General features: G+C 37.8%; 1 protein-coding gene across 2 annotated transcripts; it reads left to right on the top strand.

Moving 5' to 3' along the window:
• Positions 1–4,195: 4,195 nt before the first annotated feature.
• WDR41 (WD repeat domain 41) lies at positions 4,196–25,309 on the top strand. Of its 2 annotated transcripts, XM_052670202.1 has the most exons (13): positions 4,196–4,326; positions 7,522–7,637; positions 11,963–12,011; positions 12,899–13,030; positions 13,381–13,443; positions 13,950–14,061; positions 15,468–15,530; positions 16,715–16,825; positions 17,734–17,918; positions 20,220–20,341; positions 21,178–21,266; positions 22,766–22,896; positions 24,846–25,309. In XM_052670202.1, the coding sequence occupies exons 1-13, from the start codon at positions 4,276–4,278 to the stop codon at positions 24,996–24,998; spliced, it is 1,377 nt and encodes a 458-aa protein (XP_052526162.1). In that variant the 5' UTR covers positions 4,196–4,275; the 3' UTR covers positions 24,999–25,309. The 2 variants fall into 2 exon arrangements, with proteins under 2 accessions (XP_052526162.1, XP_052526163.1); XM_052670203.1 differs by lacking the exon at positions 13,950–14,061 and having other exon boundaries at positions 13,377–13,443.
• Positions 25,310–26,352: the final 1,043 nt, after the last annotated feature.

Here is a 26,352-nt window from a genome sequence, read left to right as displayed (position 1 = left end):
CTACTCCAGGTGGACATTGTGGCAAGATGGAGCATGAAGTAAGTCTGTGTCTAGTGAAGGTGGCTGGTGTTATTTTGTATTTGTCTAAATCATGGGTTCATCACCAGAACAACAGAGGAAGAAGACTGTGTGCAAAGGAGATCCCATATAAATGGGCAAAATGTGAGTTTCTAATCTCCCTTCATGTCTAGTTGGAGTGTTTGACTGGTAGAGTGTCAAAACCCTTGCTTGCAGTCTCCTCATATCTGGTAAAAGGCAATATTATTTGTTTGCATTTGTGGATTTGAATCCCTTCACTTCTTTGGCCCATGGCAAACTCTACGTAAGCCAGTGACCCCTTCTTCAGAGAAGAGGCATTTTCTCCCTCTCAGACAAGACAGACTGAAACTGCAGAAACACTCTCAAGACACAGAGATTCAAGCTAATTATCACCCATGGTTGGACTTCCATTATCTAGCAGGTTCCTAGAAGCATTGGGCTCCAACCTCACAGAGGAGTAACATCTCTGCAGCAAAAGAGGGTGTCTGAGCATTTGTGTTGCTCACTTGATCTTGGAAATGTGACTTAATGACCTCTTAGTTATTTCTGAAGTGGACGAATTTGATAGAAATTGAATATAAAGAAGAGTAGAATGGATTTTTAAGGCATGTGTGCTGGTCATAGAGGAGTGTAACATACTCTTAAAATATCATATATTGGTTGGAATACTGTTTCTTTAATATGTGAAAGACTATATTTGATTCTGGTAGAGTACGAAACCCTTGCAGGCACTTTTCAACTGACATTTTTATTAGACATAGGGGAAAATACTGTCTGGGTTAGGTATGGATTTTGAAACTGAAGCACAGCTGACTATATCTCAGAGGTACATGGTCTGATTGAGAGAACTCATCTTTGACAAAAACAAGTATTTTCAGGTACCTTCTTTGTAAAAGCCCTTCCAATTGCATCTTAAGAAGACATTGGAAACTGTTTATTGTACCTTGCTATTCATTTCCATAAATGTAATTTATTGAAAAAAATAAAATCTGTAACTCGAGCAAACTGCGATATATGTTCAGCAATATGTTAGCAGAAAAACATTGGTGCATTAATAATGTTTTCCTTCTGGTATATGAAATTAAATTTTAATGTATGCACGTTAGACATAGTTACACAGATCTGTACCTGTATATTTTCGTATGTAGATATATGTACATGGAGATCTATACACACATGTATGTTCATGCAACAAAAAGATTGGTTGGTTTGTTTAAATGTCTAGTTTACTAGTTTATATAGTAAACTATAGGCCATTACACAGTTTGTTAACAGGACTGCGGGTGACTGTGTGAAAAGCTTCTTATTATTAACAATCATTTGAGAGATAAAATGATGAGAAATAAAAGTGCCATATGTGTCTGTGACACAAATCTGAGAATATTTGGAGAAGAGTAACAAATGCTAAGCAACCAGACCCAGTGGTATTGCTATTCACTATTCTTACTATGAAAAGTTCACAGGAATATTAATGTTGTCAGTCTAATATAACTACAAAATTGCTGTTCCTGAAGAATTTGGATTTTTAAATGTATGAGGGCTGCTCTGAAAGTGATATTCCCTACTTCATGATGTTGGCCCACGATGTCTGAGGCAGGTGGTTGGTTATATGGCAGCAGAGGTTGAATCTCCCCACCAATACTCATTCTGTTACATTTTGTTGCCCTTTCACAGATGGCAGCAGAGGGACACTGACAAAGTGGCATCTGACATGAAGAGAAGGTGTGTCACTGAGCTCCTCCATGCAGAAAAAATGGCACCTACTGGTATTCATCGACTCATGCTGAACACTGATGGAGACCAAACAGTGGATGTGAGCTCAGTGAGGCTGTGGGTGATGCATTTCAGCAGTGGCAACAATAGCAGCGGTTCACCTCCACTGTGCAGATTTTTACACATGCATTATGAGGTCAGGATGTTACAATGAAAGACATTGTGCTAGAAGTTGGAAAGAAGAAGTGTTCTTCCATCCAGCTATGAAGGAACTAGGGTCCAGAAATGACAAGCTTGAGGAAGAAAGTCTTTGTGTAAACTAGAATACTTTTATCAGATTTCCTGAAGTGACAGATGCCTTCAAACATTATTCTGATATTGCTTAAGAACCTTAGCACAACTCTTTACCAAAAGGCAATGGTTGACAACAATAAACCATTACATTTAAAAGGAAGCTTCATCTCAGCCTGGCAACTGGCATGCAGTGGTGTATCACACTATCACTTAACATCTCTACAAACATAGTAACTGCACAAGCTGCTCCAGGAAATAGATATTCGTTTGTTTGTTTGTTTGTTTGTTTGTTTCAGTATTGAAAGATGGATTTAAAAAAGAGGAATATCAAAATTCAAACAACATACAAAGACAGAGAAATGGAGACTGGAGTAAGAGACAGAAGCAGATTACACTCTTAGTTTTATAAAGCATTTTGAAGATGTTTGAATGCAGAGCTCTGAAGTCAAATTTAATTAAAAAGTCAAAAGGATTGCTCCTGAAGTCCTTCAAAGCCACACAATGCTCTTGAATCCATGTAGACCATGATGGAACATGGTACATTTCCATCTCATATGTTTTGAAGAATATATTCCAGCAATTTTTATGACTGCATAATATCTACAGTCTTCCAGGCTGGCTGCCACGAACAGCAAAACTCTGTATTTCTCTACACAATCCTACACATTGCAGCTCTGTGGTTTTTTTTATCCTGTATCTTCCAATGTGTGAATGCCATTACAATAATATAGGTTAAAGTAGGGAGGTATGATGGGAAAGGCAAAGTGAAGTTGAGGGGTGAATTTTTCTCACTGCATTAAAGAAGAAAGAAGATCCATGTTCATGTTTCTGATCTGAGTAAGCAGCATTCCCTGTTCCTGCTCCTGTTGTACCAAGTGCTCTCTCCTTCTTTTTTGGGTAGTGGGATGGGGATATCATATATGCAGATTACAGCTCATACAACTGTAAGAAGTGTTACATTGTACAGTGCTTCCTTCCAATAAATCAGCTGCAATTAAATGCCCAATGGAGAAGATAACAAGTGCCCAAATTATTTAGAAAGACTGTTAAAGAACAGATTAGTGAGGACAAAATATTACCATGGGCACCCATGCAGGTGTAGCTGCAGGCACACAGTCATCCTGGTGACTGTGCCCTTTACTGACAATCCACAATGCTGCTGAGCTGACAAACCAGCTTCAGTGAAATTTGCAGTGACTAAGTAGAAAATCAGAGGTGTGCTGCTATAGGAGTAAACTCCTCTTTAAAACTGTTTCAAGGTGACCGCCAATTTCAGTCTTCTGAGAAGCAGTGGAGAATTCACAGCTTATAACAAATGTCAATATTCAGATTGCATGCCACCCTGTGCTTGATGAACATGCCAATGCAGGCATTTTATCCCAGACATTGCCATGCTTTCCACACAGGTCTGTCACTGCTAGTTCAGGTCTGAGCAAGCCACTATTTTCTCCTGCTTTAGGACTTTGGAAATCTCAAATACATCTCAGGATGCAATGGGGCACTGATTATCTGAAACAACATGGGTGAGCAGTCAACAGGATGGCAAACAAAATATGTGGCTCAGAGGCAGTGAGTAGCACTCATCAGATGGGTTTTTACTTTCATGGCTTCCTGTGTCTGCCCAAAAATGGGGTCTGGTTGGTTTGTATTTATAATCTTGCTTCCTTGAGCCTTTGGAATTCAAGCTTTGAATCTTTAAAGGCTTCCAAGACATTTGTAAGGGAGGTGAGGGCAGGACTGAGGGATGTGAGACCGGCATTTAACCTGACAGGATAGCCCTGTTTTGGAGGCTGGGTAGAGTGTTGGATCCTCCAGTTCAACGCAGACATCGTGGAGCCCAGGGCGGCTCAGCAGAGAATGAAAGCAGCTGCAGTCAAGGGAAGCTGCTAAACGCAAGAAAATGTTAGAGACAAGCAGTTCGGGGGATTTTTTATTTCAGGAAACAGGCAAGAGGGTAGCAATAACACGGGATTGTTATTCTCAGATTGTAAAGCATTTCCTCTGGAACTGGAAGCCGGCAGATCAGAACCTAGCGAAGGAAACACCTTTACTTTGCCACCGTGTGCAATCAACGCACTCGTCGCTCGATTGTTCAGGCCTCTCCCGTCCCGCTCGTTCGTCGGCGCGGAGCTCGATTAAGAAGGCCCTTCCTGCGGCGGGGAAGCCGTGCGCCGGGGCGGCGCGCAGGCAGGGGCTGGGCCGCAGTTGCAGCGAGGCGGCGGCAGTGGGATGCTGCGCTGGCTGATCGGGGGCGGCCGGGAGCCGCAGGGCCTGGCGGAGGTACGGCGGGGCCGTGTGAGGCCGCTGGTAGGGGTGCGTCTCCCTTCAGCCCTCCGGGAGGGAGCAGTGGGGTGAGGTGGGGCTGCTGCGCCGCCCCGCGCCGCGCGGGGTGGCTGTGAGCCGGTCCTGCGCGTTCTGTGCGTGCTGCGGGGTGGCGCTGTGAGCCCCGCGCCGGAGGTAAGGCGCCCGGAGTAAGGAGCACTACGGGCTGTGACGGTGTTGACACGGCCGGTGTGTGGGCTGGTTCTGTGTCGTGCTGGGTGTGAGGGAGGCACTGCCGTCTTTGCCCCGTCCCGAGGAGTGCCGAACCGAGCCTGCGTTTAACAGGGATTAGCAACGCTGCTGCGGGGATTTTCACTCTTAATGCCAGACAGACACGAGGAAGTCATTCTTCAGCGTCTGTGCGTGAGCAAGACGTGACTGCGTCTTGTTTTGTTTCTGATGTCAGTGTTTACCACGGCGGCAGTGCCACTGACCTGCGTCATCGGCCCAAACCTCGGCTATCCTGTGGTTGTATTCAGCAGATTTGTGTGCAGGGCAGGAGTTGGTAACAGCAATGGGCTAGGCAGCTCCCCTGCTGTTTGCTCCTCTCCGGAGTTTAAGCTTGAGCTACATTCAAGGCTCACCATATTTTAACAAGGTGTAACTGTAGCGGAGTTCTCCCATTCTGCCTTTCTTGACTTTCATAAGCATGATCCATGGGACTTTTCTCCACTGATATCACTGTGTTGCATTCTATGTGCTGAATGATGGCATTTTCCCTCAGTGGAAAACTGACAAATAAGTACTCATAAAGATGATTTTTGGAAGCTTATTTTCCCCTTTGCACTATGTTGCGCTACATACAATGTGAAGATGATCTTCATAACCATTAATTGCCTTTGTACTTGAAGAGCGTAGGTGAGGGAGTCCATTACAGCCAGTAGGCTTTGGACTGGTTGCGTTTGGTTTGTTGCTGTGGCTTCAGTCGGTCGCAGAGAGGCAGAAGGACTAGAGTCTAAGAGAATATTGAAAACCTTTGGCAAAGGTTTTTAATTTTACGTTCAGGAAATATGAATTTCTCGTTAGCCTTTCCATTCTTTCAATTTCACAATATATGATTTAGACTTGAGCTCCTGAATTTCTTATGTTGATGGCCCCGATGTGTGCGTGATAGTCCATACAAACTGTTCTATTGTGCTCCAGAGTACAGGGTAACTACAGAAGAATCTCTGTATACTTTTGTATCCAGTTTTGGTGGATTGCTTTTAAACATCCCACCTTTAAGCGCTTCTAATCACGGGGATTATCAAAAAGTTGTGAAGCTGCGTTGAATGTTATTATTGCAGTGATGGTTGCAGACCCTGCATAAAAACCTGGAAATTGGGAATGGATTCCGTTGGGATCAGCATCTAATCTTCTCTTGTAAAAACTTGGTGTTGCTACAGGAGAGTTCAGTTAACAATTAGTTTACATCAAGCAGGCTCTTCAAAGAAAGAATGCAAGTGTAATCTAACAATTGAGAAGATACATCTCAACATCTGAACATCTGAAGCAAGAATAGCTTGCAGTATGGCACAACTGGAGGAAAAACTTGTTGTTCTCTATATCACATTGCAGCTCTGTATCTTTCAGTATTCATGGGCAATCTTAGGTGAAGCAGAAGGAAGAAAAAAAAAAATCAGGCAGGTTCAAAGGAAGTGTCACTGTGTTATAGTGAAGAAGCAGCAAAGACAGAATATAGAATTAGGATGTTAGTGTTATAAGTCCTGGCTTTTTCAGAGCAGTGGTGCAATTGTTTTGTGAATACATGTTTCTGTTATTAAATAAAAGAGCTGGACTCTTGACTACAGTACTGCTTATGTCATCAGCTGAATGCTACTGAGATATTTTAGTATTTTTAAAATGCTAGAGTTTAATTTTTTTTTAAAAGGAATATTTTTATTTGCTTTTCATGGCCGAACTGTTAGTTTTCATATTTTTCTACTTTTCTTTATAACTCTGAGGACTATACTTCCATTGTTTTAAATGGGAACTGCTATTCTCACATAATTGCATAAAATGAGGAACAGTTGCTTCATGAAATGCATCAGATACCACAGAACCAAGATGAAACTGCAAGAACTAGCATTTTGACAACCTCTTCATTTTAAATATAACACAGATTTCCTTCCCTTTTTATTAATTTTGTTGTTCTTAAGTACCAACATAGAAATAATGGAAAATAATTGGTTGTTCCTGCAAGAAAATATTGATGTTTCTGAGGATGTTTGTCTCATGTAGGTTTATCTCTCATTTATGCTACAGTGTTCAGTAATTACAGTTTTACAGTAGTTTCTGTGATATCTTTAAAGAACAGACGGTCGTAGTGGTAATAAAGTTAGGAAGTGGAAGAATTTTGTCACTGAATTACTGCTTAGTAATTTATATGTCCTTGGCATTTTTAAAAGTTATGTCTAATAGCAAATTGTTCATAATGCTAAAGAGTGTAAGCACGAAGAGATTGCCTTCTATTGAACAAACTGATGATTGACGTTAGCAGAATTATCCTATTCAACTCTGCAGTGCTTATACAGTGTTTTGTTGACCCTGCCGGATGATCAGCTTGCTCCAAGTGATTTATAGTGCTTTTAATTAATAGTCTTGTTGATGTAATTGTAGATGCTGTTCTATGGAGTGATTAATCGTCCTCCATGCTTTTTTTAAGCTGTTGGCTTTGGTATTTCGTGAATAGAGTTGCAGTGGATGAGACATGTAGATACAGATACATCATTGAAGGTGTTGTCTTTTATATAAAACTTCAAAACTGAATGGTAGGTGAAATACACAGGAGATGCAGAAACCTCTCAGGAGGGTATGTAATTTAATGAAAAACTAAAAGTATGGTATGTGTAGCTGGCTCCATGTGGTAGCTGGTGACTGATCTGGCTTTTTGTCTCAGTAGATCAGTGAACAAAGTACAAAATGTTTTTCAAACAGAACATGCTCTATTTTGATTTAAAATACTCTAAAAGGATATTATTTACTTGAAGTGATAAGAAATGAGCCTTTCTGGCGATCTTAATTAAAGTAAAATTATTATTTTAGAAAATTAATTTAACTTTAAATGTAACTGTACATTTGCACATGAGGCTATAAATACATTGTTAAATGTTACAAAAACCTGATGAAAGTAACAGCACAAAATAAATTTGTTTTTTTTTAAATGAATTTTAGAAATCGTCTGTACAGACCATTGGTGAAGAACAAGTACAAAATCCTTACACTGAGCTCCTTGTGTTGAAAGGTCATCAAGATATAGTACGTTTTCTTGTACAAATAGATGAATACAGGTAAGAAATTGCATCTTAAATTGTTCTATAATGCTCTTGGGAATGCTTCAGATAATAGCTTTAAAAATATAGAAATGTTCTCAGTTCTCTGTTTTTGCTGGGGAAGGGTGAGGAAAAGACTGTTTTTAAAAAGACATGGGATGAACACTTTTGTTTTATTATGTTTTTCTGTTGTTTGTCTTTTTATGAAAAAAGAATGGTGAAGTAGTTATTTTCATTTCTCAAGTTCATTTATTTGAAGGAAACACCTTTAGCTATTGAGCCCATAGTTTTCTGGGCTGAACTTTCCTTTCTGTATATGCATACACATACCTTCTCCTGAGACATTACAGAATAGTGCTTCCTTTTTTTTCCTGTGTGGTCTGATGTGTTCTGTGTTCTTGATTTGAGTTTATTTGTTGTATTTCAGTTCCACAAATTAATGTACATCTCTTACAGATCCCCTCAATGTAGTAATTGAACAGTGTATTCTCACTGAATGTTATTGTATGTATATATGAATGTATATAATGCTATTCCTGGGTCAAAAGCAATGCATTTGTTGTCCTTTGTTCTGAAATTCCAGTGCTTAATTCACTTGACGTGCAATTGACGCAACTGAAATTCTCAAATCTTGAAGTGTTCAGTAGTTTAATTCTGTGCATAATGACTACTAAAATTTGAAAAGGGGCTAATCACTATGTTATATATTTACTCCAAATTCCTGTTTTCAATTTGCTGTACTTGAAACCTTACAGTTCCATTATCTCTCTCATGCAATTTTAACTTTGTGCATTTTTTTTCATGTATTTCCTGGTATCTTTGTTCTGTTCTTATTTTTTTTTGTAACTAGTTAAATTCCAAGGAAGGTGTCATCTAAAAAAAAAAACTGATTATGAAGCAAAGATGAAGTCACTAACTTTACCTTTGCTTCTTTGGAAGTGTGTCTAGGAGAATGAAATACGGTCCTTTTTTCTTAGTGTAAAATTAACCTTGCTTGCTCTCTCTTTGAACCTAATCATTAATCAGATAAATTAAATAACTGCCTTAGAATAAAGTTGTGAAACTTTTAGTCAATAGTAACCAGAATGACTCTTATCTGTCTTGAGGAATTAAATAGAAAACCCTCAGAACTAGTTATGTTACTTAATAGGTGGGAGTCTATTTTCTGAGGAGTATTTATTGTTGTTTATGGGTTATGCTCAGAGGAATATTTGATGTACCGTTCAGTACAATGCACAAACAGAAACCAAGCTCTTACCTATGCTTTATCTTTACAGTGTTAAACAGGCATTTTGTGGAGGAATATTGTAATTAATGATATATTAATAATATACTTGCAAGGTACGTCTTTTCCCCTTAGTTCATTTTTTTCCCAGTTAGTTCATTTTATGTTCTGTGGGGAAGTATTGGTGATAGGTGGGCGGTTCGACTGGATGATCTTGGAGATCTGCTCCAACCTTGGAGATCTTCTGACGCCAAGATACATATATGTATATTTCACTCTGTGGAAGATTTTTAGCTTGTCAATTTTTAGCTTGTCAATTTTCGTTCTTAATTTACAACTGTTTAGCAGAAAATTTCATTCATTTCCATGGCATTTTTTCATTACACTAATTAATCAGAAGTAAAATTCATTTAAAACTGGAAGATTGTGATTTGTTTTTCCTCAGTCCTTTCCCTTCCTTTTCAGAGAAGTTGTAACTTGAAGAAAATTTATTTTTATATTTTTCTTAAGACATACACTGAATAAAATACCAGACTGTTCTTAGATTTCAGGCACTTTCTGAGATAAAGAAATCTTTTATAATTTGGGCATCATTTTATGGTAGTAGGTAAATTACTGGAGTTAAACTAATGGTAACCAGCATAAAGCTGTAGCCTGGTTGGCTACATGGAAGATAGATTGTGAAATAGCATCTGGATAAGGAGTAAGTTACATAGGTGGTTAATATTCTGAGAGTTTGGGGAGTTTGATAGTCGCCTCGCTGAACAGTAATTCACGGGTTTTATTTATGAAGAATATTGTAGTTTCTGGGTTGTTAAACAGCTGATAATATTTTTCACTTGATTCTTTTCAGTAAAATTAGTATTGTTACTCAGCTTTTGAAATGTTTTTATTTAGTTTCTGCTGCTATTCCATTGTGTGCTTTTTGTCAACTGTTGTAAGCCAAGTTTCACGCTTCAGATCTTTAGATAATATCATCTTATTGAGAATTTTGCAGAAGGATTTTCTTGTTTTCTCAGTGGCTCAGCTAAAACCAGTGAGTGGAAAATTTTCTCAGATTGGTTTTTGAAGATACTAAATAAATCCTGTATAAATGTAACAGAAAGCTGTTGTTTTGGTTTTTTTTTTTCCTTTTATCTTGTATTTTTTTGATCATGAAGTGAGGGTCATATTGATTGGGAGATTGCTAAAGAAGGCTAAGACTCAGCAAGTGTCTTCCAAAAAATGACTGAGATAAAATTGCATGTTATACTCTAGCATTTGGCACATTAAACTAAACAGAGTTCATAACACATTTTAAGAATAGAATTTTTTGTTGCTCGTTTGACCATTCCTTACTCCTTCAGGAAGCAGGCAGGTTTACAAAGGATGGTGATCATGACTGGAAAAGAATCAGGTCACTTGCAAAACTCCACCTGGGTGAACAGGATGTACTTGTAAAGTCAGCTACCCTACAGTGTACCTCTGCTTAAACAGAAATCCAGGTTAGATGTTGAAGAGGAAACAGAAGAGCGCTGCATTAAACTTCCGTGCTGATAAGTCATGCTCAAAACTTCCTTCGAACACCAGTTTCTTTCTCAGAATTCTGTAAAGCAGCACACAGTTCTAACGTTAGTTGAAAAGCGGCTGGAATTTAAAGGGATCATGCTGAGATGTGAGAGTCTGATTAAGTTCTTGACCTTGTGGCAAAACAATGCGTAATTCAGCTAAAAGTGCACTAAAGATGACATATTACTGTTATTAAAGGCACGCATGGAAGATGTTTTTTCACTATATTCTTTTCAAAGAACAGGTGTAATTCAATGTAATATAACAAAAGATAGGGAAAAAAAAAAAGCATATTTAGCACATATTTCTTACTGTAACAGGGAAAAAAAAAATGAGGACATTTGAAAATAATTGGGGCTGAGGGAGTACAGCTTTCTGCCAGAAGCCTTACTTTGTTAGCAGGTTTCACAGGCAATGTAACTACAAATTAAGAGTCCAAAAGAAAGACTTCTGTGTAGTTAATGAAAACATTTGTATCTGGCAACAGAAAAAAAAAATCAGAAGTGATATAAATTTTCTTCTTCACTACTTTCTTGCACATAAGTAGACATTTTAGTTCATTGAACATAGAATGGATTGAATTGGAAGAGATCTTAAGGCCATCAAGTTCCAATGCTCTGCCATGGGCAGGGCTGCTGCCCCCAAGCTCAAGCTGTCCAGGGCCTCATCCAACCTGACCTTAAGTGCCTCCAGGGATGGGGCACCACAGCTTCTCTGGGCACCCTGTTCCTGTGCCTCACCACACTGTGAATTTCTTCCACATATCTAATCTAAATCTCAGTTTAAAACCGTTCCCCCTTGTCATATCACTATCTTTCCATGTAAAAAGCCTGCGTCCTTCCTGTTTAGGTGCTCCTTTTAAATACTAGAAAACCATGGTGAGGTCTCCCTAGAGTCTTCTCCAAGCTAAACAAGCCCAGTTCCCCCAACATTTTGTAATAAGTGGTGTTCAGTCATTTTCATTGCTCTCCTCTGGAACTGCCCCAACAGGTCCATATCCCTCCTCTACTTGGGTCCCAGGTTTGTACACGGTACTGCAGATGGGGGGCCTCACAAGGGCAAAGTAGAAAGGGGCAATTGCTTCTCTCTCCCTGGTGGTGCCTTAAATACAGACCTTAGGGAGGCTTTTTAAGCTACCTCCAAGTATTGGTAAATACTGGGCTCTTCTACTCCTGTGCTGAACTCAGATGAGTGGTTTCTAATTTGTTTGATGTCATGCAGTCAATTGGCTCTGACTGATAATATTTGGCTTTAGGCTGTGAGGTTATTCAGTATATAAAATCTTTCATTAAATTTTCAAACAACAAGAGAATTGGTTCTGCAATGTGGGCTTCTGTTTATAATAGTATTTATTGGAATTCTCTAGCTTTGTTCTTTGTTGGCAAACCCCTATTTAAATGTACTGACTTCAGGACTTCAATTTGAAAACTAATTGAGATTTATGGATATTTATTTATTCCTTAAATCAAAATCAAGAGTCTAATATTTCAAATATTTTTTTATGTATAATTTTACTTCTGTTCCATTATATTATGATATATTCAAGGTTTCACTTTGTATTTTTTACCAGGTTTGCATCTGCAGGAGATGATGGGATCATTTTTCTGTGGAATGCTCAGGTTTGCTCTTTTTTAGTGTGTGTGGGGGTAGATGATTTGTTTCAGAGGAAGTAAGCATTACTGAGAGCTATTTGAAATGTCTGCTAGCATAAAAAAATCCTGCATTGGTTTGTATCAGAAATACTATTTGAGAATGTAGAAGTGGAGTTCATCAAATATCTGTTTTAAAAGAAGAACTAGGAAAGTAAAAGTTGTGTTGTGGACATAAGAAAAAAATAATTTTTAAAAGTTAAAATGTTTTGTGGTGGCATAATGGTTTTTCACATATTGGGAAATTATATGTTGATGTGAAAAGCAGAAGTGAATATGAACTTACAACTAATTCTTCTTTTAATATATGCTCAGTGCTTGCTGAAAACACTAAGGTACTAACTGTGGACTCTGTGATTATATGGCAAGATCCCAGGATATAACTCTTTCAGAATTAGTAGCCCTGTTTGCAATAACTGCATTAAAACTGAAGAGTCTAAATGGAGAGCTAATGCAAAACTTTATTGGAAGAACACCAATCATTGATAGTTAAATTTTTCACTCAGTGCCACAGCAAGGCCTTGCTTGCTGTGATAAAAATTTCATTGTAATTTTTGAAACTCTTCTAAAATAAAGTAACTTATGGAAATTGTGCTCTGTAAATGTGAAAACCACTGTATTTGTTATGTAATACTCTTCATGTAGGTACTTAATATGTTATTTAACTTAACTTTAACAAAGTAAGATCTTGGAAAGTGTTGAAGGCCTAGTGAAGTGAAACCATAAATGATTTTGGAAATTGACATTTTAGACTCTTAGAAATTTTTGTTTTCGAAAGTACTTTGGTACCTGTGTCATGTATTACAATAGGTTTAATCCAAGTTTTACCCTTTATTTTCCCTGTTCTTATTTTTCAGACTGGAGAGAAACTTTTTGAACTTCATGGTCACACACACAAGATTACAGCTATAGCACCATTTTTTTCATCAGATGCTTCTGAAGAAAACAGTCATTTGATTTTAACAGCATCAGCTGATAGAACAGTTATTGTATCCTTGGGTCTGGAGAGGTTTTGAACTTCTTTTTTTTGTTTGTTTTTATTGGAAGCATTTACAGAGGCTATGGGTTGTTTGAATTTATTGGCTGGTAAAGCAGTATGTATAGTTGGATCAAACTAGGATTTTTTTCTAGTCATTGCTCACAGTTAGATGTAATCCCTACTAGGAAAATGAATCTTAATGATAGGCAATTATTAGCATGTCATTTTGGCCTTTTGAAAAGACAGTCTGAAGCTGTAAGACTGAGTTTCTGCATATCTATATCCCAGACTCTCCTTTAGTTAAAAACACAGCAGTTATAATAAATATATAAAATCAATTTCCTTAATGAATTAAGTCAGGTTTGGGACTGCACTACTGGCAGACAGGTGCAAAAAGTGTCATGTTTCCATTCTACTGTAAAGGTAAGCTGAGGGAACCCTAAGTCTGCCTGTCTTTTTGTGCACAGTAATCTTTTCTGTGTGGGTCTTCCTATGGGCAAGTGTATTTAAATGAACAACAGTGTAATTTTAGAAGATGTAACCCTTTAACAGTGACTGCTTGAGAACTGTTCTTAAGAAGTTCTTAATTTCTTTCTGGAACTTTGAATTCCTCAATTTTGTTTTTGAAAGGCTATAGATGAAGGGTGATTTTGTACCTCTGTTTTGTTATTGCATTGGAAAAGGCAATCAGGAATCAAACTATTCTTGAATGTTGATTGAAAATATCATTAGAGATCAGATCTTGCATTGTTGATAGAAAAAATGTAACATACAGTATGTAATTAATTCTGTATTTCTCAAGAAACTGACATTTAGTACTGTATTTCATAGTACTTGCAGGTTCATCTAGCTAAAGCTCACGGTCACGTTAGTGAAAAATTCCCTGCAGAACTTTTGCAGGGGGCATATATCTGATTTTTATTCTGCAGTGTTTGACAGTCCTTCAAAGACTGGATGTATGGTTGTCTGGAGGGAGTGATCTATGTGTTTGGAACCGAAAATTAGATCTCTTGTGTAAGACCAGTCATCTTACTGATGCAGGTAAAAATGTAAATGACTCATTATAGCTGTTAAAGTGCAAGTAAAATGGATCTGTATAATGATGCAAAACCAACTTGGCAAATTCTCTTTAATTTTAATGATAACATTATGTATTAGAGCCACTTTTTAAAAATGTCAAACATAATCATTTCAAAATTAAGACTGCTTTTAGTCTCCTGTGCTACGTGAATTTTAGAGTATGTCAAACCTTAGTAAGTGTAATACTTTACAGTTACTCTAAATATTTTGCAATAAATGTGTTCCAATTAACTTGAAATCTTAGAGGGCTGTACCCTCTATTGCTGACTTGCATGCATTTGCTGTAATTGGGGCCAGATCCTTTCACTTCCTCTGTGAAGGAGCTGGAGTTTTATTATTTCTATTTAAAACTTAATGGTATTAGAAGTAGAGTAGTAAAATTTCTTTTCATTATTAAGAATCAGTGCTTTTTTTTTTTTTTTTTTTGTAGAAGGTTGAAATCAGATTATATTTACTGTATTTCTATCAAAACCTCAAATTCATGCTTTTCTGTTAATAACCTTATATTATCTAGCTGTGCAAAGAAAATAGTTACACATTATTGCTATGCTTTACTTTAAGATAGCTATGAAGCTGTTAATTTTCCTTATTTTTGTCATATAAGTAATAGCCGTAAGTAAAACCCTTCTGAATCTTTGAGAATACCAGTATTTCTTTAGGTTTGATGCAAAGTATCCTACCAAATAGTAGTTCTAATTGGTGTTTGTAGTTGGTAGCATAGAGTGCTATGTAAACTTCTGTGTGTAGGGTTGACCAATGGAATGTGCTGCGTTGGCTCTCCTGATCCCTTGCTTCCTTTTTGGGAGAAGAAAGAGACTGTTTTATTCTTCAGGGAATTTTCCCATATTAATGTGACAACACAGGTTTTGGGATGTGTATGTGGAACAAAAGCAGGATAGCAGCAAGCTGGACATCTTCTCTTATGCAGAGTTATGCTTCAGCTAGCTCTGCATAATATTTTAATCTCATGTACATTGTGGCCATATCAGTATCTAACAACTTCAACAACTCGTATTTAAAGTCTCATAATTACCACATTATCCTTTATGTTGTCCAGCATTAGGGCATATACATCTTATCACTACTTAAAATAAAAAAGATTATTTGTAGGAACTTTAGCTCCTATGTCAAGTTCAGTGCTAAGAATTCTGCTGGTTTCTGAACCGAACTCTTCTTCCATCTGAAGTAATCTGTTCACTTCTGTTGCATTTTTACTTTGGCTTCATGCAGTATGATTTTGTTTTGCTAGTAATTTGTATGTGGACCAAAAATTATGAAAAGCATTATTGCAAAGGATTTATCAGCAACTATGTTTACTTTTGGTCAATAAATACTGTTTTCTCCCTTATTTCCTTTATTTTTCAAAGGTATTAGTGCTTTGGTTGAATTGCCTAAAAACTGTGTTGCGGCTGCTGTTGGCAAAGAGCTAAGTGAGTATTCTGGATTTCTGTTAGGTCTTAGTATCTTCTGTCATTGCTTATCAGAGATACCTGTACTCAGAACACTGCTGGAGTTGTATAGGAAAAGTGAAAGGTACTAAGATGTAATTAGCAACCTTCCTATGTTTTTCTTTATTTGATAATAAAGCAGATAGTACTCGTCTCCTTCAGGAGTTTCATTGAGAAATGGTCAATGCATTCTTTTTGTATTATTAATGCCACCTGTCCAGATCTGATTGTAGATATCTGCATTTGTTCTTCTGGTCTGGAACTTGTTTTCGTACCTGTTCAGTGCCTAGGAACTCTGTTTCCTAAGATACTGAGTGCAGTATTGCCAATAAAACAATATCCAAAGCTGCAAGGAGATGATATGGTCATTTTTGATACTCGCTTAGAGATAAGCTTTTCTATGTATGCAAACTGTAAATCATCTGCTAGCTGTTTGTGGGGAGCCTTTTGCAAGTGTTTTATGAAACTGTTGAAATGCCAAAATGTAGAAAAAGTTTCAGGAGATAAACTGTAGCAACGAGTCCACAAAACAACAGATTTTGCCCGATATTATTAAATACTTGGATGAAAAAAAAAAATCTAATAGTGTGATCAAAGAGTTGGGAGCAAACTAGAAATAGTCTTCTTTTGTTTAGACTTTGGTATACAGCATAAACTTCCATCTGAAGTTCCCTCGGTTCTGACATGCCTTTGGGATAGCAAAAAAGAAATTCCAAGACTGATTAAAAGGAAGTCTTAATTCCTGGAGACTTTGATTGCGATATTACAGAGTATTTCATCCTTTTATTTAATAAGTCTTTGAGACAGCGATTGTTTTTACCTTACTTGTCAATACAGATGTTTCTTTCCACTTCTGCTTTGTACAACTTCTGATGTTGATCATTTCTCTAAATATCAAAGTTACTAAGTAGAAATCTTGATCCCTACAGCTACTGTAATAGGAGACCTTAATAATAACACTGTAATAAATTATTCACATTTTTGTGTTATGAGGAAAGCAGTTAAAGAGATAATCATAAATAGTACTGCTCATCTTGCACTGTCTCACTTTTAATGTGCTTAAATTTGTGTCTGTCTTAATATGATCTGTTTTATTTGAGCATATCTATATTTTATTCTGACAAATGATAAAGCTTATTTAGTCAGTTTCTCTCATTATCTTGAAGTCATTTTTAGGTTGATTGCTTCCAGTGATAAGTCTGAAGGTTGGAATATCCTTGAAGTAAAACGCCTTGTCGATCATCAAGATAACATCTTGTCATTGGTCAGTGTCAATGGTAAGTAGGGGTTTTGATGGAATATTTCAACTGCATGCTTCTTGTTGGGACCAAACTTGTAACTGGAGTGAAGCTTCATATCTAGTAAGTGATCCTTTCTGTGGTAGCTGTGAAGACAGTGAAATGTGAAATCAAACCAAGTAGGTTTGTGATGTAGAAAAGGCTCAGAGGGTACAGATGCAGGCCTGCGCTTAGATGCGTTATTTAGAGGCTCTGGAAGATGATGCAGTCTCTGTTGCTTATTTTGCCTGGACCAAGGGATTGCCTGAAATTCTGCCTAGGTAAAGACTGTAGTTACCCTTCTGTTTTGTTATCTTATCTGTCCCTTTTGTTATCTTTTATCTGTCTCTATCTGAGTTCCCTCTGAGCCCAGGAGAAGTTATTCCCATTGTGACAGAGTGTATATTTGTACTCTAGCTAATATGTGCCAGCCAGATTGGCACAAAGGGCCTACTGAACAGAGATGGAGTGAATAAAATTTGGGTTCTCTGGTGGTTGTTTCTGGCTTACTGATGTGCCTACTTATCAAAGGAATAAGAGGCTTTTTCATGTAAGCAACATATGAACTTCAAATACTTGTACGTACTGTCAGTGATGGTCTCTGCCTTTGTCATATTATGCTTTGCAGCAAGTGAATGCCCTCTTTGCTAGTTCTGATTTTACAGGAGAGAGCTCATCTCCTTTCAATTGCCTCAGCTGTTCTAAGTAATCAAATAAAAATTTTCTCAAAGGGGAGAGGATTTGTTCAGTCATTTAGTGACTGCATTCTACATATAGCTTTATGCTAACATAATCTTTTTTGTTGTGTAGGACTGTAGCCTTGTCTGAAATGGATGGGTTTGTTTGTTTGTTTTAAAGTAATATGATCTCAATGTGATTTTTTAAAATTTTTTTTTTTTCCCCTCTAGATTTGACTTTTGCGACAGGTTCTCATGTGGGTGAGTTAATAGTTTGGGATGCACTTGATTGGACAAAGCAGGCATCTGAGTGCAACTTCTGGGACTCTTCTGTCCAACCAGATGCACGGACAGAAATAAAACTATCCCAAAGTCCAAATGAAACTTCAGTTCAACACTTAGCATCTGATGACGAGGTAAGGATTCTTAAGCTGTGCAAACTACTGAAAGAGGCAAGTGTTCTGTGTTTTCAGTTTCGTTGCTGTTTTAAGCAATTTGATAGACTTCTTTAAAATGGGCACAATTTTCATGTGCAGATTTTGGTCATTGTGCTTACTGCAGATTGTAGGGTGTTGGCTGTATGGGAGCTAACATTATGGACTGTTTCAAGAACTATTTTTTGACTGAAAAAAGAAAATCAGCTGTTTGCAGTACCACTAGAAAAAAAACCCACAACGTTCTGATGGTGTACATCTTTTGTGTTATGGTTCTGGAATGACATTTTTCAAAACAGTGCATGTCTTGTACATTTACTCTGGAGATGACCTATGAGAGCTCAGTCGTTATTGAGGAGATGGTAAAAATCCTCAGATTGCTGTTTACTTTTGAGAAATGTCACTGCCTATTAGTGACAAAGGAAAAAGTATTTCATTGTTGAAGTACAGTGGGATTCTATTCTGGAGCATGAAGGTGTATTGCAAGGGAATGATTAAGAAAAAGATTTCTGGAAATGACTTGAAGGTGTAAGCTATAACAGAATGAAAATTGGGAAAGCCTGAATGCAGCCTGAGGGCCAAGTCATCATTCGGGGTCTTGCATGATTATGGAAAGAGCATTCTCAAAAATACTGCAAATAGAAACATTGAGTGGGAATGGAAGGAGAGAGATGTACCTGTGTTTAAACATAGGGTTTCATGTCGTTCTGTTGTCAGTGCTGAGGAATAAAAAGCCAGTCTTCTTCAGGAGGAGTTCTGGGACTTGGCTTCAAAGCATTCTGACTCCTTGCTCAAAGAATGCACAAAATGGAGCTTATAGGAGGAAAGGAATTTTGGGAAGTTCAGAAGCAGTTAAAAGTGTTGAATAGGGTGGAATCTAAGTCTGCTGAGAACTTTCTTCCGTTCATGGAACTGAGCTAAACACAGATTGCTGCAGTATTTTGAACTGTATTTCTATTGTGAGGTTTGAATGGTAGCACTAGAATCACCTTTTCTTCCTACATCCTGAAAGAGAAGGTTGTAGAGGAGATCTGTCTTTGTCTTGTGAAGTTCCTACCAAAAAAAGTGGAGAGGAAATGTATTAGAAATGTATTCCTCTGATCAATTACTTTGTTACCTGCTATCTAAAAGCAGTACACAGTTCTTCATTATTTTTATTGTTTTTTTTAATTACATATTTTTTACAGTGACAAATTCTCTATTAGGAGCTTTGTTGGCTGACTAGGTAGTTGGTTAGCTGAAGAAGAGCTTGTCTAATTTGCATGCATAGCACCATTCAGAATCCAGTGGGATGGTAAAGGTTTGGCAATACTAAAAAAGTGTGCTAAGGAGTGCACCTCCTGTCCTGGTGTCTGCTTCTCCTGCCTGTTAACATCAGTGTACCGTTCATGCTTCCTCGTCTTATTTATTTTCTTATTTTCTTGGGGTTTTTAATGACCACAATTTTACCAGGGCTGGTGTAAAAGAAGGTTTTCTGTGAAGAGCGCGTTTAGTAGAGCATACATGAAACCTAAAAAAAAAGTCAAGAGTGTGTCTCAAAATGGAAAAAACTAATGGAAAGACTTAAATTTCAGTGGTGATAGAGCTCTCACTGTAGATGTACATAATAAAGCAAAAAAAACTCCCTGAACCCAAACTAAGATCCAGTTCCAAAATGGAACTGGACATGCAAGGTATTTCTGGCTTCTTAGAACCGTGGTGGTTGTCAGATGGGATCCCTGCGTTGTACTGAAGGAGAACATTGCATATAAAATGCTTACTGGTCTTCACAGTATTGTGTAATATATGGAAGTGGAGCCTGTATCCTTGGGTAAGACCGTTTTGTGCAGATTCATTAAATTAAAAACAAAACAAAAACGATAAATGCAGAATTCTCAGATTTCTCCTGAAATTCTCAGAATTCTGGATTCTCACTACTCCTTGAGAAAAATAGGGTTTGCTAAAACACAGAGCTATACTTTTAGTGTAAGTATATAAACGTTTAATTGTGGAAATGTTTTAATTTGTTGGTATTCCTGGTTTCTCTTTAGACTGTAGGACAGAGGATGAAAGTACTGAAATTAAATAACTACTTATAGTAGAGTATCTCTTCCAAAAGATCCATATTTTTTTCTGAAACTTGCTGTTTCCATGTGCTTAGGATAAAGCAGTTAACGTGAGTACAGAAACTAGCTGTGTAATGCTGACTAGATGATATCATAAGGCCTGCTGGAAATCCATAACACACAGGGTGATATTTCACTGTCTGTTTCTGTAAGTTGTTCCATTGAATTTTCTTTCCAGTATGTGTATGCTGCAGTTGGGAAAGGCATATACGTATATAATCTTCAAATGAAGCGTGTGATTGCCTGCCGGAGAACTGCTCACGACTCTTCTGTACTGCACATTGAGATGCTTCCAAACAGGTACAAGTCATGGTACATTTTGTCATGCGGTAAAGAAGCTCAAAACTTGGCAGAGTGGCTAGATACTACAAAGCTACATCTAATTTCTAGGGCAGGGACTTAATCGTTAGCTTGATCTGCTTTTACTGGGTAGAACTTGTTGATTTTATTTTCGAAATTCAATATGAAATAACTAATCCAGTGTGCTTGATAGACAGATTCAAAATAAAATACCTTGGCTATTTTCGAAGTCAGTATTCATAAACACTTCTGTCTACACGGGGAATACAGCTTAATGGCGTTTTACTTATATAAAGCAAAGACCTATGGCAGATCTTAGATATTTAATGAAAATTATTTACCAGAACTAACAAAAAAATAACAACTTCCAGCCTTCTTTCATTAAAGTGGAATTTCTGGCTAGAACTTATTTTGGACAGCCAAGTTAAAAAAAATTAACAAAAATTACATATGTGACAAGTTTTTAATGTTATCTAGGAGTTGCGTTTTTTAAATCCCTTTAAGTTTGATGGAGCAAAATTCTGTCAGAAGCTAAAAATTGGGGTCCTGATTTTGAAAATTCACATTTTTCTAAGCACATCCTTTATGTGTAGTGAAAAAGGCTATTTTTCCTTATGTTCTGTTTCAATAAATAATATGGTTTTGGTTAATGAAAGAAAGCTTGCTGAAGTCATTTTGTGTGTTTGCAGAGTGTAGATGTGTTTTAGTGTGTTTTTTTTTTGTTTGTTTGAAAACATATATATTCTATTTATGTTTCAAGTCCACTATAGTTTGTCCTGCTACAGATACAGCTTATTTGTATCCATGCTTGTACTGCCTATCAACTGTTTTGACAGGCAGCTGATATCCTGTTCAGAAGATGGCAGTGTACGCATTTGGGAGCTCCGAGAAAAGCAGCAGCTGCCAAATGAACCAGTTCCAACAGGTTTGCTTGGGGTGTGGGTGAAAACAGCATTTAGAAAATCAGAGAACTCTATTCAGGTGTACAAAAGCTTGAAGGCTTTTTAAGAAGAGACAATGTCATGTATTCAATCACTGGGACAGATGTGGGAGGGGAACCAGAGAAGACATTGGGCATCCAAGCCACCTAAAATCTGATTTGGGAATTTAGAAGGTCCTACTGGAGCAATTCTGTGCCATGAAGCTTATTTCAGTTTTCACTTGTATTAGCTGGTCTAACAAAAATTATTGTCTCTCCTGTCGAACTTTCATTCACATCTCCTTTTACTGGGTACTCTCCCTGCCAAAAGTAAGTTGCAAGACTTTGTAAAAAAGGTTAAAGACTAACTTGGAAATGAACAGCTGGCACAAAAAAAGATTTCTACATCTCTTCCTTGAACTTCGGACTCACTTTGAGATTGTCCCAACTTCAAGTGCATACAGCCCTCAGAGTCTTGTTGCTTGACTGATAGAACTGTTATAAAGATGTTTTTCTAATATTTTTTTCTACTTGCAAATCTTTTTGCCTTCTGGATTGGTTTTCAGGAATGTCCTGCTTCAGTATTGCTGATGACAGCTGGTCTGTGCAATTCAGCTGCTTATTGTGATGTGTTTTCATGTTTGAAATATTTAACTTTGATAATCGGACCTAGGTTTCAAAGAAACTATATGCCATAGTGGGATGGCTAGCCTGCTGTTGCTGTGCTATTTTCATTCTGAGGAATCCCTTAAGTAGTTGTTCATTTCCCCTGTCTTCTGCCTTGTACCAAGGCCTTGGCCTAGCACACTTCTTTGTGTCTGCTGATAGGCTTGAAGGATGGGTTAGGAACGAAGACGGAACTTCACTGTGTACAGAACACAAACTTTCTCATTCTGTAAATGTCATTACACAGTTCTTCAGGTATGTATTTTCTTGTATCTAAGTGGAATGCGTGGAGGATTATTGTTGAACATTTTGGGTGATGATTTTAAGACTAAATGAGAAGTCAGTAAGTGGTATGAAAGCAGGCAATTCAGCACCGAAAACTTGCTTGCTACTTGTGTGCAGTGCTCTAAGGTGCAGTGGAGGACACACAGGGACGAGATCAGCACTTCTTTTTTCTCTTGTGAGCACAAATGACAGCTGGGCAGTTTAGCAGAACAGAGCATCACTGTCCTGTATCTGCCTTTGCCATTCAGTTAGTTCATTTAAGCATCTTCTGGATTCTCTGCTGAATACATATATTTTCTTATCCAAGTGAGTAATGCAAAATTTGCCACATTATAAGAAGATTCAATATATGTGTTTGCCATAAAAATGAGTAATTCTGTTTCAGAAATGCTGTGCAGTACAATGCTTCAGTTACTTTGCCATGCAGTCTGTCCTACTTCTAGATTACAAGAAACTCTCAAAGCTTTCTTTTTAGCTAATGGAAATAAAAATTGCTTTTTGTTTGTTTGTTTTCCAAAAGAAAACTTTTTTTTTTTTTTTTTTCCCCCCTGCAGGGTTCTTCAACATGTGGGGATTTGGAAGGGCAAACAAGCAGGCAAACCAAGCTAAGAAGGTGCAGGAGAATACACCTATGCATTTTTTGGAGCTGATTGGTGATCTGATTGGTCATTCATCAGCTGTACAGGTAGGCCAGTTTTAGTAGAATGAAAAAAAAGAATTTCATTTACTTATGTAATTTTATGTTAACTTATGTAATACTTGTGTTCTTTAAAAAGCTGTAACTTTTGACTCTGTAGGTCGGGAGGCTGGGAATGTCTTCATCATACTATGGAGCTGTATGGGAGTCTTGGGCTTTAGGTCCTTCTAGATTCATCAGAGTTTTAGCAACTAATAAATAGACACATTGTGTGGAATATGTAGAACAGTATGAAAATGATAATATTAGTAATCTAAAGTTCATCAGAGCTTGAACAGTGACAGATGCATGAAGTCTGTGACTGTACGAAAATGCTATGGAAAATATGGTAGGATATTGGGTTCTTTTGGAGACTGCAAACAGTACAACTGGGAACTGGATGATTATTCAAAATTTCATCTTAAGTTTACAGTCTGTACAAAGACTCATAAAAATGAAATCAATTCAGTAATTGTAACCCCTGTGCTGTGAGCCTTAAGGTTGTCTTTTAAGTTTACATCAGGTATTGTGCTGTGTTGCCCAACAGAGTATATGTATTTTTAAATGGTATTTCCCCTTCCACACTTGTGTTTTCAGTGTTAACGTTTGGCAAAAATATTGGAGTGAAAGATAGCTTTCTTGCAGTGAACTGTTACATTCTTGCTAGGAGCAGGAGAAAGGTTTGGTAATGAGGAAGGGAGGAGGAGGCAAGTCTTGGAGTAATTTTGCTCAAAAGTATGCATGAAACTAACTGGATTTCAGAACCAGTAAAAGCTGGCAACTTCTCATTAATAGATAGAATGATCCCATCTGCTACAGAGATTTCTGCAAATCTTTCTGCCTCTCTCTCCCATCTTTCTCTCTAAAACTATTTCAAAAATTATTAGGAGAGACTATCATAGTAGTAAGAAAAGTAGGTACCTACAAAAGGAGATGTAGTGTCTAGTTTGTCTCTTGCCTTCTTTGCTCTGTCCTGATATGTTTTGTCTTTACAGCAATGCTTTAGAATTAAATAGCAGCTAAGATAATGGTGACAATCATTTCCTGCATTGCTCTACATAAAGTAGAGCATATGGAAAGTATTTTAGACCCTAGACAGACGGGAGCAGTTGAGGCTGGAGATGTTGAGTGTGGATGAAATGTGATGGTCAAAGATGTGTGCTTGGCATGTGTATTTTACTGGAATCACAGAGCTAATAACTGGCTGTTCCTGGGGAAAATAGGCTGTACACAATCTTGGTTCTTTCTCCAGACAAATCTCTTCAGTATCTTGAGAGGTCAGAGCACTGCAAGCATGCCATGATGTCTCTGTGTGGCCTTGTTCCACTGAATGCTATGTTGAAATGTTAGCTGATGAAAGGCAGCCTTATGGTCATTGAAGTCAGGGATCACTATTTACTGGCTCCGCTGCTCTTGTGGAATTTCTCCACTACTTCTATATTTCTCGTATATTACAGTTCTCACTGGCCTGTCGCCCTCTGTGTGTGACCAGCTGCATGCCAGTGCCTCTGAAGAGGTATTTATTCTTGATTCCTCCAGGCCTGGTGGGAGTAGCTTGTGTTGTAGTGTGGTACTGTGTAGTCAAATGAACAGTACAGTGGCTTCTATTTCTGAGCAGAAACTGTATGACAGAGATCATGCAACTCATGCCCCTTCTACTGCTGACTTAGAAAAGGTTTTATTCAAGTTGCTGCACCTTAGCTTCTCTATCTGTAAAGCTTTACTTCCTTCTTCACATGGAAATCTTTCAGGGCAAAGTGTTATTTAAGGGTTGTATTCATACAGATATTTTATGACATCTCAAACATACAGAAAATATGTTGTAACTTTGAATACCTAATGTTTGAACAGAACCATTTCAGGCACATGTACTTTTTCAGTCCAGGGTTACACTGAACATTTAAACCAGCTGATAATATCATGTGAGTGTCATAATAATCGTAATGGTTTCATTGCAGATGTTCCTGTACTTCAGTGAACTGGGGCTGGTTACGTGCTCTGCTGACCATCTCATTATTTTGTGGAAGGATGGTGAACGCGAATCTAGACTCCGCAGTTTAACGTTATTTCAGAAACTGGCACAAAGTGGTGATCTGCAACCAAAATTTTAAATTGCTTGAATACAGGCTAAATATGCATAACTGGATATACATTAAATGAATGTGAATGTGAAGGAAAGTCTGCAGTCTTACTGTGGGTTAACCTACACTGGAGTTGATATAACACCACTATGATGTCTACCATGAAGTGTGATTGATTCAAGTTAGTCATTGCATAGTGTACTCATTGAATTCATTTGTCTGTCATGAAGGTGCAGTCCTTACTGGGGATTTTCAGGATGTAAAATATTTTCATAACCAGTAGTAATTGATCTGTTCTGTCAGCTGAACACTTGAATAAAATTTGACTGCAAAGAAACTTACTTTATGTAAGTCCAGATAGTATTTTAGAGTTTAAAAACATAAAGCCTCCAAGTACACAATGCCTTTTTCAAGTCTGAGAAAGAGGCAGTAGTCTGCAAAGCTGAACTTTCCAATGCCATTGCTTCCTTTTGAGTCAGTGAGTTAACTGTTTTCAGTACTGTAGACTCCAGTGGCTTAAGTCCAGGTTTGAAGTCCAGCAGCTGCAGTGTATGTAATTAGAACAGAGCCAAGTGGATCCTGACCAGAGCAAAAGCAAGAGGAGGCACTCCAACTTCCTAGGAGGAGCTGAAGAAACTTAGATTTGCTTTCCCCAGCTCTCATGGATACACGCATTTCCCGTAACACCCAAAAGACAAACATTGCCTTTTTAAGTCTCAACATAAGGGAGAGCAGAGAACAATAACGTTTTAGGCTGTATTTTTCCCTGCTTTCGTGAATCTGTTGAATTTAGAACCCCAAATGGCATTAAAAAACAAAAAGAAAATGGAGAAATTGTTGAGTAATGTTTCCCTTTATATTCAGGAAGGTGAAGTCAGCTTTAAATCTTGAGCTGCATGTTTTTTTCTTGAGATGGCTATCCTATGGGAGGGAAAGAGATTGGATTACAGGTGGTTATAGCATGTTTTTGGGTATGTGTTACTACACATGTGAGGATGAAAGCATGTTAGCCTCATCTGCTCATTAGTCTCTAATGCACTGTTTCAGATAGCGTTCCTCAGCAAGTGTTGCAATCCATACAACTGATGTACAAAGTGGGAGAGGAAGTTCCTCTTTGGCTCTTTTTCCCCATTGTGCTCAGGCAGCCCAAGGGCCAACTGCACCCTGCAGTGCACCAGGCCCTGTGAGCGAGGCGAGGGGTTGTGCCACTCTGCTCTGTGCTCTGTGGCCTCACCTCCTGCACTGGATGCCATTGTAATCACACAAGATAAGGAGAGTGTCCAAAGGAGGGCTGCAAAGCTGGTGAAAAGTTTGGAGGGCAATGGGCGTTTCATTGTTTTTATGATTCCTTTTAAATTTCTATTTCCAGATCTCAGTAAAGCAG

Source organism: Tympanuchus pallidicinctus, unplaced genomic scaffold, assembly GCF_026119805.1.
Source record: "Tympanuchus pallidicinctus isolate F22 unplaced genomic scaffold, pur_lepc_1.0 scaffold9, whole genome shotgun sequence".
Classification (NCBI taxonomy): domain Eukaryota; kingdom Metazoa; phylum Chordata; class Aves; order Galliformes; family Phasianidae; genus Tympanuchus; species Tympanuchus pallidicinctus.
Note: the sequence above shows the minus strand (reverse complement) of the source record. Positions and strands in the feature narration are given on the sequence as shown.